Source organism: Equus asinus, chromosome 4, assembly GCF_041296235.1.
Source record: "Equus asinus isolate D_3611 breed Donkey chromosome 4, EquAss-T2T_v2, whole genome shotgun sequence".
NCBI lineage: Eukaryota > Metazoa > Chordata > Mammalia > Perissodactyla > Equidae > Equus > Equus asinus.
The window spans coordinates 101,692,958-101,709,861 of NC_091793.1; the positions used below are offsets into that span (position 1 = coordinate 101,692,958).

The window sequence follows — 16,904 nt, forward strand, 5'->3', positions numbered from 1 at the left end:
TCAGGCAACATGCAAAGGTGACACACCATTTTTGTGTTACTCCTCAGTTCTGTCAGTTATTCATGTTTGAAGTGTATTATAAAATTTCACCTTTTATTTGAGAAAATGATATTTTGCTGTAATTTCTTCAGGTAATTTGGGAATCTGGGAACAGCTGTGTAATTTATAAACAACTTGAGGCTTATTGGTCTCTGAAAATAATAGGGCTTCACTAATTTTGAACTTTGATTAAGAATCAATTCAAAATCAAATATTTAGTATCTACTGAAGGACATTCCAAAATTATTAAGACCCTATTTCATATTTCAAGGAATTTAGAATTTAGTCATTTATTTATTTGTTCCTCTAGTAATAGAAATTTGTAAAGAATTCTCTATTAGATTTTGCTAATATTTTTGACTTTGTACTAACTTGGTAATTGTAATGCGGCGTTTTCAAATTTGCATGAAGGTTTGCAATATCTCTATTCTCTAATGCAAACTTGTGTCTTCTTTCATTGCTTAATTCGTACAGCCATTGCAATAAAAATAGCAAGATGAATGGATTAAAAATATAAGGGAAATTGTGGTGTTTAAGATCTCTACTAAAGATTAACCAGGTGTTCTCTTGACTTCTTAAAAGTTAATCTTAGATGTTTATGACCAATATAATTTTATAATTTGTACTTGTCCCTTTGATTTTCATAGTGTCTTAGTTATAGCTACTTCCTTTGTATTTTTGCACTCTAAAAATAAATTCAAAACTGAGTTTATTTAAAAGACATGAAATCTTACCTTTTTTAAAGTTAGTGGGTATTTTTATAGAATAACTTTAGTATGGCGTCCATTTTTTCATTCATGCTTTTTTTATCATTAAAGATTAAATTCTAAATTACAATTTTTATCCTAACTGATGGACCAAGAAACCATACATTGAACTGTTAACTGAAATTTCTTTAATTAAGGTGATTTTTAAAAATTTTACAGTATTTTAAGTGTTCTAAGAAAATCACTGATATTTGTAATGATTATAAATACATTGCTGGAGCCGATTTTTAGCTCATAACTAAATGCTCAATACCAAGGAAATGGCAATATGGACAACTCATTTATATATAATTATTAATGGACATTAAATAAATGTATATACATGTCTGTCAGTAAATATCAGGCTAACTGGTTTTTATGTCAGCAGACTGAGAACTATGAGCAGAGAATACGTGAGCAACAGGAACAGCTGTCACTTCAACAAACTATTATTGACAAGCTAAAATCACAGTTACTTCTTGTGAATTCCAGTCGAGGTATGTTCATGTTAATTTTTTATATATTTCTTGAATCTCTTGGAGAAAAGAAAGGTGGACGTCACGTCTTTCTATTTTATTTCTCTGTTGTTTCTCCATAGTTCTGTTATTTTAATAACGATGGGATGGTATTTAAGAAATGAACACTTGCAGAATATGGGAAAATGAGACATTCACATATACTATATGGTGGATCTCTAAGTTGATAAAACTTCCTTGAAGACAATTTGCCAATAAATAGCAAAAGCTTTTTAAAATGTCTGTGCCTTTTAAACTAAAAATTGAAGTCCTAAGAATATACCATAAGAAAATATCTGTTCAAGTACTGAAAGATATATATGCAAGGATGCTCATCATGTTATAATTTCTGAAATAAAAAACGAAAGAAAGAGATATCCAACAGTTAAATTACAGTCATCCATATAATGAACAGCTATGTAGCCAAGAAAAGTGATGATAATAGATGTTAACTTTTTAACATAAGACTATTCAGGATATATATATCAAAATGAGCAAAGCAAGATATAAAAGTAAATATTTATGCGAAAAAAAAAGATTCTTGTGTGAATTTATATGTATAGGAAAAGAAAAACTCTGATAAAATATAAACCAAAATATTAACAGGAATAATTCACAGATGATAAAAATTGTGAGTAGTTTTTATTTTTTTTATTCTTTTTAGTATGTCTACATTTTCTAATTTTCCTGTGATAAGCATGGAGTGGTTATGCAAATAATAAACAAGAAATGCATACTTGGAAATGCAACTTAACATAAAAATTTAATTGCTAATACTGATAGTAAGCTGCAAAGAACATACTTCTAGTTTTCTAAATTCTACATATTTTATACACCACTGATTTTGGAAGAGTAGGGGTTTTATGTGTTTAGTGAGAATGAAAAAACAAATATGAAGTAAACATGCCAAAATCTAAAGGAGCAGATCTAAACTGTCAAAGTAACTATTATCTAAAGAATTTTTAAAACTCATAGTTTAAAATCTCTGCTCTTTAAATTTAGGCATTTGGGTTTGTATTCTTTTTGCTTTTTCAGGTGGTACCAAAAACAAGGGTTTCCTACTTATGTCCAAAAGGTTTTTGTCTTACAGATAACAGTTATGGCTATGTTCCCCTGCTTGAAGACAGTGAAGCAAGGAAGAATAATTTGACTCTTGATCCGCCACTTGATAAAGTAAAATCAGGAATACCAAGAGAAAAAGAATCAAAGGTAGACTGTGCGGATGGTTTATTCCCGAAAGGAAATGAGAAATCAGGTTCCACAGACTTCCTGAATTATTTAGTGATTATTCTGTCACAATTTTGATGAGCAGGGGGAGGGGAGAAAGTGGACAAGATTCTTTTCAATCCTAACATTGCTTCTGCAAAAAGCAACATTGAAATGCTGAACGTAACACATCTTCCTCATTTTATTTTCCTGAGGTGGATCCACTGGAATTCTAAACAGAAATTCTGTATATACAACCAAATGACTTACATATTCCTAAAGAGAAACACTATTTCCCAGTAAAATAAAGGCCTACGTTTCATATTTCCTAGTTTTCTCTTTTCTGTATAGGCATTTAGCAAAGAAATAAAAGGTTAAACTAAGGTAGATAGTATGACACAGATATTTCTGGATTAGAAAATAGCATTCTAGTTTTTTCTTCAATTGCCTGTGCTTAATTCCAAAAAAAAAAATCCACCTGACCAGCTTAAGCAAAAGTCTTCATTGAAGCAATATAGAAAGGAATATTCCATATCCGCAAAAAGACATGTACAAGTGTATTCACGCTGTGTTGGTTAGAAACAACCTAAACATCCAATAGTAGAATGGTACATCTTTACAATGAAACTCTTGAGAAAAACTAAACTAAATATTTGTATACTAATATGCCTAGATTTCAAAAGCAATGTTGAGTAAAACATGGAAATTACAAAGTGATAAAATGGGAATGATTTTTGTAAATTTTTTAGACAGTATGACTGTTTATACTTTTACTACTTATTTTTGTTTTTATAAAAACATGGGCACGAAGGGTACACATCTTCTTTAGAAAAATGATCACCTCTACAGCTGGGGAGAGAAGAGACTATGATTCTGGGAAGGGAGTAAAGGGGGCATTTAAGTTGTATCTGTAACTTTTCTTTTTTTGAGGAAAATATGTGAAGTAAATATGGCAAAATGTTAACACTTGCTAAACAGAGTAGTGGATATATAGATGTATTATATTATTCTTCATGTTTCTCCGAATCACTGACATTTTATGTTTAAAAAGGAATTTTTTAACTGAGATGAGTTAGATTTTAGTGGGATGAAACAGCTTTTGAATAAAATAAGATCTCCTAACAAGTGAGGACTCAACATCCACCAAACCAATTAAGTCGAGCACTATATTTATTTCTTTCCTTCTAAATAAGGTAGGAGATTTTAGCTTTGTGTGTCAGGGTTATTCAGATATTGATCCTGTAACCAAGACTATCTTAACTTGTTTTTATTTTACTTCAATTCTGAGAGATTCAATTTTGATACTTTTCTATAAATAAAAATTTTAGAATAAGAAGTTCTCTATGATATCTCCCAATTCATTTTTTTCTTCAAAATTATTATTGTGTTTTTATTTGAATCATTCACTTCTCTACACCCCCACTCCAATTTCTGTTTATCTAAAAATGCTGGTAAACACAAGAAACCATGGCACTGGAATTCGTTCAGATTTATTTTACAAAACACAAAATTCAGAAACAATGATTCTGACTTTTGGAATATAATTTTATGATTGCGTCTGTTAATGTACATAATCACTGAACTACTATAAAATGCTGACTTACAGTGCTTAGGTAAACAATATCTACAGTCCATTTTCCTGTTTCAGGGGCTTCTAAATGTCATTATTTACCATTAATTTTTAATCACAATTCTTTATTCCAGTTACATTTCTTTGACGGTAATAGAATATCTCCTGTTCAAAATATATAGGAGGTATATATTTTGGTTAGTACAAAAAAGATGATGTGAAAGGCTCTAAGATATGTTAATAATTTATTTTAAATTTGGGTGATTTGTCATTATTTATGAAAGTTTTAGAGTTTATTTTTCATTCAGTAAGTGTCCAAAGAGAACTTTCAACAGAATTCTTTTTTAAATTTGTTTTAATTTTGTAAGGTGTCTTTTATCTCTAAATATATATCTGGATACCTAGGCTGAAATTAAGTGTAAGAAACAGAAATCATGTCAGAGACAGCTTATTTTCAAAGACTTAATAATGTTGCAATGCAATCAGTGATAACTTTATTGTGGACAGATAAGAAGAAGAAAAAAATATAAAGCTCCAAGTAGGAAATAAATGTAAATTCAGTGAGTTCTCTTATCTTTAATAATAGAGGAAAGATTTATGTGACAGCCACATATTTAATACTTTGAATAGCTCATCAACTCAATCTTCTTTTACTATACGTTATAATAAAAATTAGCTGTCTTGTATTTCAGCTTTCTCATCTTCCTTTATATATCTAGAGCCAAACTAAATATATAAGGGATTAAAGAGAAGAAAAAATATATTTTAAAAGAATGGATAAGTTGGACTTATTAAGTATTTGAGAGCTGGCTATATATTCATTGTAAAAAATGAGGCCTAATTTAGAAAAATACTGGCCACTCAAGCAATTGAAATTAAAATCTTTTTCATTGGCGTATGTTGATCTCTATTTACTGACTTAAAGTCACTTTTAGCTAATACAAGTAAAATCCTTTCCTAAGGAACTTTGAATAATTTGGATATATTAGGGCTTTTTCCAAAATGAAAAAATTCCATTTTGGTTGGTTGCAATTTTATAAAAGTATGCATCTACAAATAGGACAAAAACTAGAAGGCAGCATGCAGAAGTGGCTAGCATAATGGCATAATTGTTTTTTTTTTCTATTTTTAATATATTTTTATATTATTAGTCTTCTCAAAAACTAATTGATTTCTAGAAATCACATTCCAAATCAGTTGGCCTAGGCTCTGTAATGAATTAGTAAGTTAGTAGAAATGCTTTGAACCAGTAACAGAAGGAAACTACTACTAACCACCCACAGTTCTTTCCTCTTTCTGTTTGGTGGGTGGTTTGAGGATTTGTTTTCTTTAGACTATTTATTTTGTTTAGGATTTGATTAGGATGTTTGAGAGAGTAAAGACCTGTGGACATTATGACAAATGGCAACTTTGTCTGCCATGGAAAATGAGACAAAGAGTGGAGGAAAGAGGGGTAAGAGGCCCTTTTAGAAAATTTTGTTTGAGAAACATGAAAGTTATAGTCCAGCCTCTGTTCATGGTAATCCTACACAAAGAGCATGCAACAATCTTTTGACTTCCAAAAAGGCATAAGTCAAGACAACAGAGCCTCTATCAATGGATAACTCTTACTACTCTGCTTATAGTTTAGAGACAATAGAGAAAAGTACTCAGTTTAATGGAATACCCTTCACCTCTTGTACACCATAGTAGTTTGCACAGTCTTTCTTGATGAGATCTGATTTTGGCAAAGGGGTCATTCTTATAACAAAGTACCCAAAATTTGCCCCAAAACTTAACAGCTTAAAATAACAAATATTTATTATGTCGGTTTCTGTGGGTCAGAAATTTGGGAGTGATTTAGCTGGGTGGTTCTGGTTCAGAATCTCAAGTGATTAAAAGTCAAGGTGTAGGCAAGGGCTTTAGTCATTTGAAGGCTTGACTGTGGTTGGAGGATCCACTTCCGAGATGGTTCACTCACTGTTGACAGGAGACCTCACCACGTAGGCCTTTCTTCACAAGCTGGCAGCTAACTTCCTCAAAATAAGAAAGTAAGAGATCCAGAAGAGAGAGCAAGGAGAAAGCCACAGTGCTTTCTATGACCTAGTCTCTAAAAATCACATGCCTTCGCTTCCACTTTATTCTGTTCATTAGAAATAATGAACAGAGGCGAGGAAATAAGCTCCTCTTCTTGTAAGGAAGAGTGTCAGAGATTTTGTAGACTTATTTTTAAAGCATCAGAGCTTGTAGATTGTGATGTACAAAAGAGGATACCAAAGATCAGGGGTGTGTGTGGGGAGTAGTATTTAATTCCCATATGATAAATATTAATGAAAGGTTAAAGGAACTTGGCAGAATATAATAATGAATTCGACTTTCTCAATCCTATCATTATTAATCTCAGAGGAAAGAAATATCATAGTTTATCATCTTAACAAATTTTAAAATTTTAATATGAATATAACTTTCCAGAGAATACCTGAGCAGTGCTTTAGAGAATCAAGAAACAGTTGTATGCTAATTGCTAATTTTTTATAACCAATTCTAAAAATTAAAAATATTTGTGTATAGGCAGTCAAATAACACAAAAACACACACACTTATTCATGACAAAGACACTTCTTGTTTGTTGAACACTGTTGTCAAACTAACATATTTCCTAATAGTTATTATTTAAATAACAAATTTTGTGTTTTAATGTAAATACAAATTGGCATTGTTTAATTCACTTTTTTTAAAAGTAGGATTGTAATATACTGGATAATTTATATGATCTTGGAAATAAGAGATTTTTATAATACTGTTTCTGGGAAGCACTTCAATTGCCAAACTAAATACTATTCTAAGTGTCAAGGGTTTGACAAAAATTGTTTGCCATCATCTTTCTGTCCCATTTTTTGTTGTTGGAAAGTTATACAAAAGTCTAGAGTGTTTTGATACAAGAAAATATGTAGAGAGCAACAGTATAGAATACATAAAAGAATTTGGTGATATTGGTAAATTTTCTTCACTCATTCATTGCGTAACTCTGAACTTCTCTGTACCTGATGCTGCCAGCCACTGCAAGAGCAAAGAGATGTTGTCCATTCCCTCTGGCTTAAAGTCTTGATTTAATAACCAAAATAGACATTATTGAATGTTGTAAAGGTTTTTCAGATTCTAGGATCCAAGATATGCAGTAAATACAGTGTGAGTTTATTTGAACTTTCAACTATTTAAATAGAGATCATGTGTTCCAAGAGCTGATTTTATGCTTCATTTCTAATTTTCTATGTATGTTTCTAATTTATTCTTTATATGTCTTTTTTTGTCTGATTTATATGCTTTAAGCTAAAGTTTAAAAATACAAACAATACAGTTGTTATTGAAGGATGCCAGTTAGACAGTTGGCAAATTTCTGATGTAGCTCTCATTGTGATTACATCAGCAGCTATGTTGTAGCAGGAGCAAGAAATATTGTAGGTTTAGAATAGTAAAACAGTGATGTAGCTGTGGAGCTGCCATCAGTGCTAACGTTAAGGAAATAAGATGTGCTGTACCTGGCAATTGCAAGTAAATATAGAAGCTCTGACATGTTTGAAGAAGGCTGATGTCTAAAAATTCACTTGTCAATCACTTAGACAGGAAGTATTTATTGAACTCCTTCTATTTTCCCGGTCTTGCTAGTTATTGACAGAAATACAAAAACAGAGTAAGACAAGACTAATTCTCTTAAGGAGCCACAATCTGGTTGGAGAAACAAAAGATTTGGAGACCCGAAGCAATTAGCAAGCATTGTAAGACAATGTGAAGTCCTAATTATATGACAAAATGAAATCCTAATTACAATTTTATGGTACAGATAAAACATATAGGACCTTAATTTTAAAATAAAAATTCCCAATGAGCTGAAGGTAGGCTTAAGCAGGGGCTCAACATTTAGTTCAAGTAGGGAAAGGAAAACAAATTATTTCTTGCCTATATCTTGGTAATGTGCGCATAGATACGTAAACTTAAGTTTTCTACAAGATTTTAATGGAAGAAATAATAATGACAAGAACCAAGATTATTACAGGCCCCTTTCGAGAACATTGTATAAAATGAAAGCTAAAACTGAGGATTTTTAAAGAGCAATTTCATTTACTATAACCTTTTTAAAATGACATACTCATGGCTTCAGAGGACAGAATGCTCCCTACCTTTTTGTTACTTTACTCTATAGACAGTCCTTCAAGTGAGAACTATTTACCATGGTGTATTACTCCAGTTATTATGTATGACAGTTTTCAGCAGGAAGTATATGAACTTTAGCCCTGTTCTGCTTTCTGGCCATCTGTGGCTTATAACATCCTAGCCTCACAAGTCTAAGTCCTGGTGGCATCCCCATCCTTGAACTGTTCATTTCTCATGTACTCTGGACTTCAGGCGCCGTTACCACTTAGGGAATCTTCATCTGAGTTTTAGGCCCCTGTAGCCTCTCTTAACACTCTAGATACTTTCTCTATTACAAGTCTTTTACACTATATTTGTTTGTAAAGTTTCTACATATTGTCCAGGTACTTGGTTTTATATACATTGTAAAAGCTTAAAAATAAAAGTATCGTATGCAGCTGTATGATAAATATGTTGTTCATCATTTGAACAAAAGTTAGAAATTAGACCATTAGTCAAGACATGTAACTATCAAGTGATTTCTCTGGGAAAATCAAATCTGGTGTACATCATCTTAACACACAGTACCTTTCTTAAGAGAGAAGCTTGAAATAAATTTGACTGCTTATGTTCATTATGCCTCAACTTCGTAAAACAAACAAACAAACAAAAGAACTATCCCTGTATTTCTTTAATGCTTGGTTCTTTTTTTCATCATCTTTTATTAGATAGAAACGGTCATTTTGCCCACTATACAATGACACATGCCATCCTAGGCTGGGGCTTATGGAGGATTGGAGAAAACGTGTGTGTGTGTGTGTGTGTGTGTGTGTGTGTGTGGCACCGTGCTTTCTCATTGAGAGCAAATGTCCCATTCCTCCTGGTTTTGTTTCTATTTTGTTTCTAGAGACTTGATCGAATATACCTTGTTTTTATATGTAACACTCTGTATTACTCCTCTTTGGAGACTAGCCTTTGTTTATAGACTCTCTGGTAGAAGAATAATTAGAAGGAAAAAAAATCTTCAACCAGTTCATTCAGTCAAACTCAGACTTTTTTCCAAAGTGTCATAATAAATACATCATAAACTTTAGGATGTCCAAAGCATTTTAATATTTATATTGAAATTTCTGTTGCAGACATTTTGTTTTTAAATCTGAGTTATTTATTCATCCTAACCCTTTCCTGTTCTGGGTCTCTGTTTTTTAATTTAATATATCATTTTGGGGTTTATGCTTTGTTATAATACTGTAATTTTTGAAGGGAGAAGAAAATGAGAAGTGGCATATCACTTTTTAAATTCTCTTCCCTGGCTAAGCAGATTTGAATATCTCTAGTGTGGCTTTTCTCCTCTTATTTCCCCCTATTACACCCTTTCTCGCATTTCCCATTTTTCTTTTTTCTACTCTTCTCCAGAGCCCACAAAGCAGAGTTTGTATGTTCTATTCAGCCCTGATTTCTCTTGACCAAGGCATGAAAGGCTGTTGTCTCAACCTCAGTAGGTTAGGATTAGCCCCCTAAAACAGTCTAGTTTCTCTTATTACTATATTATAATCTATCAGCCTAAAAGTTGTTGTTTTTTAGTGTCACGAAATGCTTTTTCATTTGATGTGTTGTAATATGTTTTGGGGGCGGGGGGTTCTTTTTTTGATTGAATTATTTGAAGAAATTCCAGCCTCACACAGATATGTATTTGGGAAAGGGAAGAGTATTTTAATAACCTTTTTAGGAGTTGTGGATATTCTTGGATACTACACTAACACTCGATTTAAGGGGTAGTTTCCTAAATGTTAGCTGCAGTATAAAAGCTGAAACCAATGAACTTTTCTGCTGCATTAAAAGCCATTGGTCTATCTTGTACTTTGAATGTATCTTTTACCTATGCTTGACTTTGTAGCCTCCTGAATTGGTCATTTGGAAAATACTGGTTCATTAAGCTATGGAGATCTTGCAAAATATTGACTTATTTCATGATATAATATTTTTAAATCACATGTAACATCATCACTAATCTCATCAGAAAAGTCTTCAAAGTATTGGGCAGCTGTCAAGCTAACTGTAACAGGTACGAGTTTTCCAAAGTTTTAATTTTCACTTGAAAACTTAAATTTTTAATGGACAACAAATCTTGTCAGTTGTTTTTCTTAAAGTGAGAGACTAACTTCATTTGCTTTTGAGAAAATGTCTGAATAGCCTTAGCTTGCATGTCAGTCATCCTTTCAAGTGAAAATGGCATTTCATTAAAAAGTGACTAGTTCAGCTTGCAACTCAAACAGTTGCACACGTGTTTTTCCCCAAGACGAGCCTTGTACCTCAATATGAAACAGAAATCCTTTGTGTATATTTCCCTTTTTATCACAGAGAATATCAAAAAGATGTTAACTTGCATCAGAATTCAATAAAATTAATACTTTTTACTGCCTCGTCAAGGACATTCTTAGGTAAAACTAGCTTCTTGTTCTACTGAGTGTGTGGCATTGAAGAATACAGTGGCTACAGTTTAGTATCACGGCCTTGGTTGTCATACTCAGGCACCAGCAATTTTACCAACCATTGCTTTTGTGTAATCAGTATAAATGCCAACACAGTAGAAAAGGCAAGTAACATCTGATAGTATCGTGACAATAGTTGACTGCATGTATTTCTCTGGGATTTGATTTTCCCTCCTTACAAGCTAGTAAGTTAGCCAGTTACTGCTTCATAGATGCTGAAAGAAGACACAAGACTCCTGGAAGAGAGAATAAAGTCTTTATTATGTATATCACAGCAAGCAGCAAGAGCATTATGTTTTCATCGTCCCACCTGGGGGATGATGCAGTAGACCCAGATGGATGCCTGCACGTGCAATGGGTTGCATTAAAGGAGAAAGACATTGAGCTTGGGACACCCACCATTTTATAGCAAGCAATAAGCAGCCTGCTTGTTGTCCAAGAGGGAGACATTACTTCATCTTTCAAGTTTGCCCTCTACAAACACAACCCTGAGAAATGTCCCAAGTAAAAAACAGTCAGAGCTTGTCTTCTTGGCATGCACAGCAAAAAGTGCAGGGACTCTCAGGTCCCATGCAGGTTCCCCCTCCCAACACGGATCCCTTGAAGTGATCTCAGGACCCCCAGGGATCCTAGACTGTGTTTGAGAACCACTGGTTTTACCAGATTATAATTTCCTGTGAGAAAAATAATTTTGCTTTTGTGTCAATTAGGTTATTTACTTTTCATCCTACTGAAAAAATGTCATGCTCTAAGAATACTCTAGCATCGCCTCAGGAACCCTTGTTTATGCATGGAGGTCATATTGTTTCTTCATAGGTCCTTTTCACATTTATTGAATAAATAATTCTTTTACATCATTATACTTTAAATCATGATACCTGTAAATTACTCCTGGTTACTTACCTATACCTAGTATATCAAGACTAAAGCAAACTCTGAATTTTGACTCTAATCTTTTAAAAGATAGAATGGTGCCTGATGCATTTCCTGAGGTGTTCCACAGAACCCTAGACCTGTGAAATGCTGCATACTGTGTGCTCTGTGGTAATTTTTAAAGGCACAAGAATGTATCATAGGATCTGAAATCAACAGTAAGAAAAGCACTTAGCTTCATTTAACCACAGAATCTTTAGCTAGCACTTTTCCTAATATTGTATTTTAACAACCTCTTGTTGGATTTGTAGTCCCCTCTAAGATATTGCTAGAATTTGGCAGGGGAGTGGAGGGAAAGCTTCACTTAATTTTTCATTTGCACCTAATATGCTGTGCTCACTGAACTTCTCTGTTGCTTGCATAGGCAGTCTTGCCATGTTATGAAAGCTGACTTTTTCCCTGAAAGTTTTTTGGTGATCTTGTTGCCATTTATACATCTTTCCATACCCGTGGTATTCTGCTCTAACACATATGTGTATATATGTCTTAGAACCCTAATAAAACTATTGTAATGTAATTCCCAGGCATTCTATGTCATTAACCTGTGATTTTTTTTCTTCCCTGATAAAGTCCCTTTTGGAAAACAAAATAATTCTGAGATGGATATCTTTTGTTTTCTCTCTCTTGTGTTTGTAAGTAGTGGTTTGATTTTTGTATTCCAACTCAGTTTTCATCTAAGTAATTCTATATTGGATGGGTTTATCCACTGTTATTTCTGCCCCTAATCACTCCTCACTATTATTCAACCGTAAGGATGTAACCCTCTACATTTCATCCAAATAATACTGCAGGGGGTCACTGACTTGTCACTATTCCCTGAAAGTATCATCTGGAATGTATTTCTGCTGGATGGCCAGATGGCATCAGTAAATCTTGTTTTCCTTCTTGCTGCTGCTGATTGAACATTCTCTCCTCCTTCTCTCCCCCCCCCCCCCCCCCCCCCGCTGAGCCTCAGAATCCCCATTCCTGCCCCTAGCTTTTGCTTCTCTTCGTGTCCTGAGGATGAAGTGATAACCATTTTATAAAGCTGAATCTGAAACTCTCTCCTTCCTACTTTTTGGTAAATATCCATCCCTTTTTGACATGAAGAAGATAATAGATCTTGGTAGTTAGTTGTTTTTTACGGACTTCTTTCTTGGCAAGATAAAAAGTTGGCAGCCCTTTTCAGACCCCTATTTTTGTTTTGCATTTTACTATTCCAGGAAAGCCTCATCTCAATTTCTTTAAGGTTTTATCTTGCCCTAAGATTTTTTGATGCCAAGGAGAATGGCCATACATTAAAAAAGGGAAATGAAGATTAGAAGCATGAATCAGATTTGAGGAAAAGGTGATTATGTCATGTTTTAAAACTTGGTGGTCTAAAATAGACAACAGAACAAGTGAAAATATATTGGATGGAAAGAGAACTGAGAGTGACTATGGAGAGAGGGTGGACCTGAAGATACAGACTTTAGGGCATGAATACTCAATAGATTTGCCATGAGAGTGAATGGTAAGAAAGATGTATAATGAGAGAAGAACAGTGTCCCCATGTCTGAACCTTAGAAAATGACCCATGTTTATGGCCTAGAAACAAGAGGGACCAATGAAGATACCAAAACTTAAGAGGAAAACCTAAATATTATACTGGTAGCCAAAAAAAGTTTCAAGAAAGAGGAGCTGGTCAATAGTGTGAAATACTGTCAAGTAAGCGTTAAGCAGAATAAGAGCTTTAGGAAAAGCCATTGGATTGGTGATTAAGACATCTCTGGAAAATCATGGTGAAATCTCAGAAAAATGGAGGGATTAAAAAAACCCCGAGCTTGGGAGTTCAGCTTCGGTTAAAGGAATGAGTACTGATCAAACCAATCCTCTACAAATAACAGTAATAACTGGGCAACATGCCAAAAAACAACTACCTGAGGACTTTGGAGACTGAACTTTGCATATTTTGGAGAGGACTCAAAATGTAGAGCAAGTAATCAGCTCAGAGTAAATTCTGTTTTCTCTGATTTTGTTCTGAGGGGGGCCACAGTTACAGTGGCTGAAATTCCAGTAGAAAGCCCACCATCATTCTGTCTGGAAGAACCAGGAAGGAGAATGAGCCCAGAATACCGTTGAGAGAGTGAGAAATAATAACCAAGAGAGTGAGGGAAGGAGCTCCAGAGAGAAGAGAGTCAGAGGAGAACCCTAAGTTCTGTGTTTAAACTCAGCTCAAGTGTCTGGCTATCCCCTAACCCATGGGTGTGCAGGGCAAACCGAAACCCATTTGCAGCTGAGTCTTCAAGGACTAAACTGAGATCTGAGCTGCTGCTCTTCAAAGGAGCCATAATTCAGAGTCTGAGCCTTAACCACGTTAATTGCCTGCAAAAGCAAGAACATCAACACCCTTCGGCACCATGTAACATAATGTCTCCACAACATAATGTTCACAACGTTCAGGGTACAGTCCAAAATTATTCAACATATGGAGAGTCAAGAAAATGTTACCCAGTTTCAAGGGAACAGCAGATCCCAACCCTGAGATGATCCAGACACTGAAGTTGTAAGACAAGGATTTTAAATCAGGTACTGTGACTATGCCCAGTCTTCTATTAAGAGATAGGGAGGCAAGGAAGAGAGTTACGGTTTTGAGAGGATAGAATTAACAGATACTGCATTGTCATTCTTTGTCAAATGGTTAATTTCTTTTTTTTTTTTTTTAAGATTGGCACCTCAGCTAACAACTGTTGCCGATCTTCTCTTTTTTTTTTTATCTTTCTGCTTTTTTCTCCCCAAATCCCCCCAGTACATAGTTGTATATTTTAGTTGTGGGTCCTCCTAGTTGTGGCACGTGGGACGCCACCTCAGCGTGGCCTGATGAGCGGTGCCATGTCCGCAGCCAGGATCCGAACCAGCGAAACCCTGGGCCGCCGCAGCAGAGCACATGAACTTAACCACTGAGCCACGGGGCCCACCCCCAAATGGTTAACTTCTAATAGCAAGTTTGGGAAACACTTAAAAGTATGAAATTTTGATTAAAAAACTATTGCCAAATTGCCTCTGTCAACAAGTGAACTGGTTTGGCATAAACCTGTCTAGGTTATTTGGGGATGTAAATTTCTGCTTAGACGTTCTCGAGCACAAAATAGACCGTACCTAAGGTTTTTTTCCAAGGCAATATTTAAACATCAAAACTTGGCTTATAAGTGTTCCTCAGTTACAAATATATTTGTTGTATGACAGACAGGTTTTAGAATCTTAAAATCAGTTTGCCTCGGTGCAATGTTCTTTACCTACCTCACCGTGCTAGACAGCTGTCGCTTCTCTAGCAGCCAAGCCCTGTGCCTGAGAAGTGAAGAGCCTGGTGGTGAGGCTTGGGTTCCAGTCGCAGCTACTCCACCTGCTGGACTGTAGGCAAACTATCTGACTTCTCCAAAGCCTTATTTACTACAGTAAACTTTAAAATCAAGTTAAAGTACTTAATTCACAAGATTTTAAATAGTAACATGAAAATTACTTGAATAATAGCTATTTTCATCGAGATATTTTCTACTCACCATGGTAATGGTATAACATAATATTTGTGGTTAATGAAAAGGAGTTTCCCAAATCAGTTCATTTTAAGCCTAGTGTTTGGAAAAGGGGTGAGGGGAGTATGGGAAGCCTTTACTTTTTTAAATTGCTCGTTTTAAGTTATTCATTTTCTATTTTGCATAAAAAGCCATCCACACAGTTAGGTATTTCTTTCTATTAAGAAAATAAATTCAGAAAGATATATGCAAAAGGAACCTAATACAAAGTGAAAGACTCAAAAGACAGACACTAGGAAAGTGTTTATCTCACTCTGCTTCAAATTAACTGCATAGAATTGATGTTACAGTAATTGTGGCAGTACTGGTAAAAGATTTTCTTTTTTAAAGAATGTTTTATTGTAACATTGAATTGATAGAGATTTTGGGGGATTTACATTAAACCAAAACCCTGTAAAGAACTTGGAAGTAATTGGGGTATTTCATTTTATTTTTATATTGTTTATTTTCTTGCCACTTCCTTCAAAACTCTGGGATGGATCCCGTTTTGCCCTGGAATTGTTCCCGCACTGGCAGTGGTTTTGCCTAGCATACTGTGTCGTGCAGAACAGACAAGGCTCCTAGAATTTGTGTTCCTCTTGCTTTGCTAGATTTTCAGTAATATTAATGAGGGTGAGAGAACCATAGATTTACATAGCCATAAAGTCTTATAAATATAATTTCCTTATATTATTTTTATCTTTTCTCCTTAAACTTTTCTTTTACTATACTTTTATATTTATTCCTATCAAATCTCTTTTTAGTAATTTTTTTCTGTTTCTCTTTTCTACCTTAATCTCTTCTTGTCTCAGCTCTTTTCTCCCTTACTCCCTGGTTCAACCATATTCAGTGCTTGACTTCACTCTAACATCTTTATCTCAGTATATCTAAAACTGGTGAGGAAATATTCAACCTCAGGTTATCCTTTAACATTTTATTCTTAGTTTCAAAAGTCTAAGTGATAAAAGTAAATCCTTTTTTTCAGATTCTTTTTCTACTGCTCGTTTTTCCTTTTTCTGTAGTAAATTATCAAGCATTATTTATAACTATTCCACAGTTTATATTCCCTTTACTAATCTATCCCATCTCACCTTGGCTTATTCCGTGGTTTACATTGTTCTAAGAGCATAGTTCTCTTTTCTGTTTTAAAAGCATGATTCTTCTAAGCCTCATCCAGAAACAAAGTCAAATATTGGCTACACTCAGTTACCTGAGCTACCTAAAAATAAATATTCGAGTTTTGCATGCAAGGCTCTCAACTAAAGTTTAGAGGGAATCTTTGATATGAACCCTGGAGTAAAGTGATAGTCACTGCTACAGTTCAAATATGTCTCATTGAAAACTTACTACCTTTATTCAGTATTAGCCCTTTTTTTTTTTTTTTTTTTTTGCTGAGGAAGATTTGCCATGAGCTAATGTCTATTGCCAATCTTCCTCTATTCTGTATGTGGGCCGCTGCCACAGCATGGCCACTGATGAGTGATATACCACCAAAGCAGAGCACACTGAACTTAACCACTAAGCCTCTGGGGCTGGCCCTAGCCTTTTAAAGTTTAGATTCCTTCCATATGAGAGAATATACATTATATTAGTGAGTTTAATATCTTGAAAAGTTCCATAACTCAATTTAATTTTGCTAACTTTAATTGCTTAGAAGTTCTAAGAAAAAGCATGATTCTGAATTAAAATTTTTCATTGCATTTCTTTTTTCTCCACCAGCTTTTTTTAGGTATAATTGACAAAAATTGTATGTATTTGCAGTG

The 16,904-nt window shown here is 34.2% G+C and overlaps 1 protein-coding gene across 21 annotated transcripts in view; it reads left to right on the forward strand.

The window, feature by feature from the left end:
- The window catches only part of TANK (TRAF family member associated NFKB activator), an 86,290-nt gene that overhangs the window by 54,360 nt on the left and 15,026 nt on the right, over nucleotides 1-16,904 (forward strand). For 13 of the 21 annotated variants that reach the window (XR_011502836.1, XR_011502834.1, XR_011502833.1 and 10 more), the window contains exons 3-4: nucleotides 1,174-1,282; nucleotides 2,391-2,509. Coding sequence is in view for 14 of the 21 variants with exons in the window: in XM_014860028.3 (XP_014715514.1) it covers nucleotides 1,174-1,282; nucleotides 2,391-2,509 (228 nt within the window). In the remaining 7 variants the exon portion in view is untranslated. Of the gene's footprint in view, nucleotides 1-1,170; nucleotides 1,283-2,375; nucleotides 2,510-10,083; nucleotides 10,252-16,904 lie in introns of all 21 variants that reach the window. The other 8 variants (XR_011502839.1, XR_011502838.1, XM_044768826.2 and 5 more) reach the window with 4 other exon arrangements.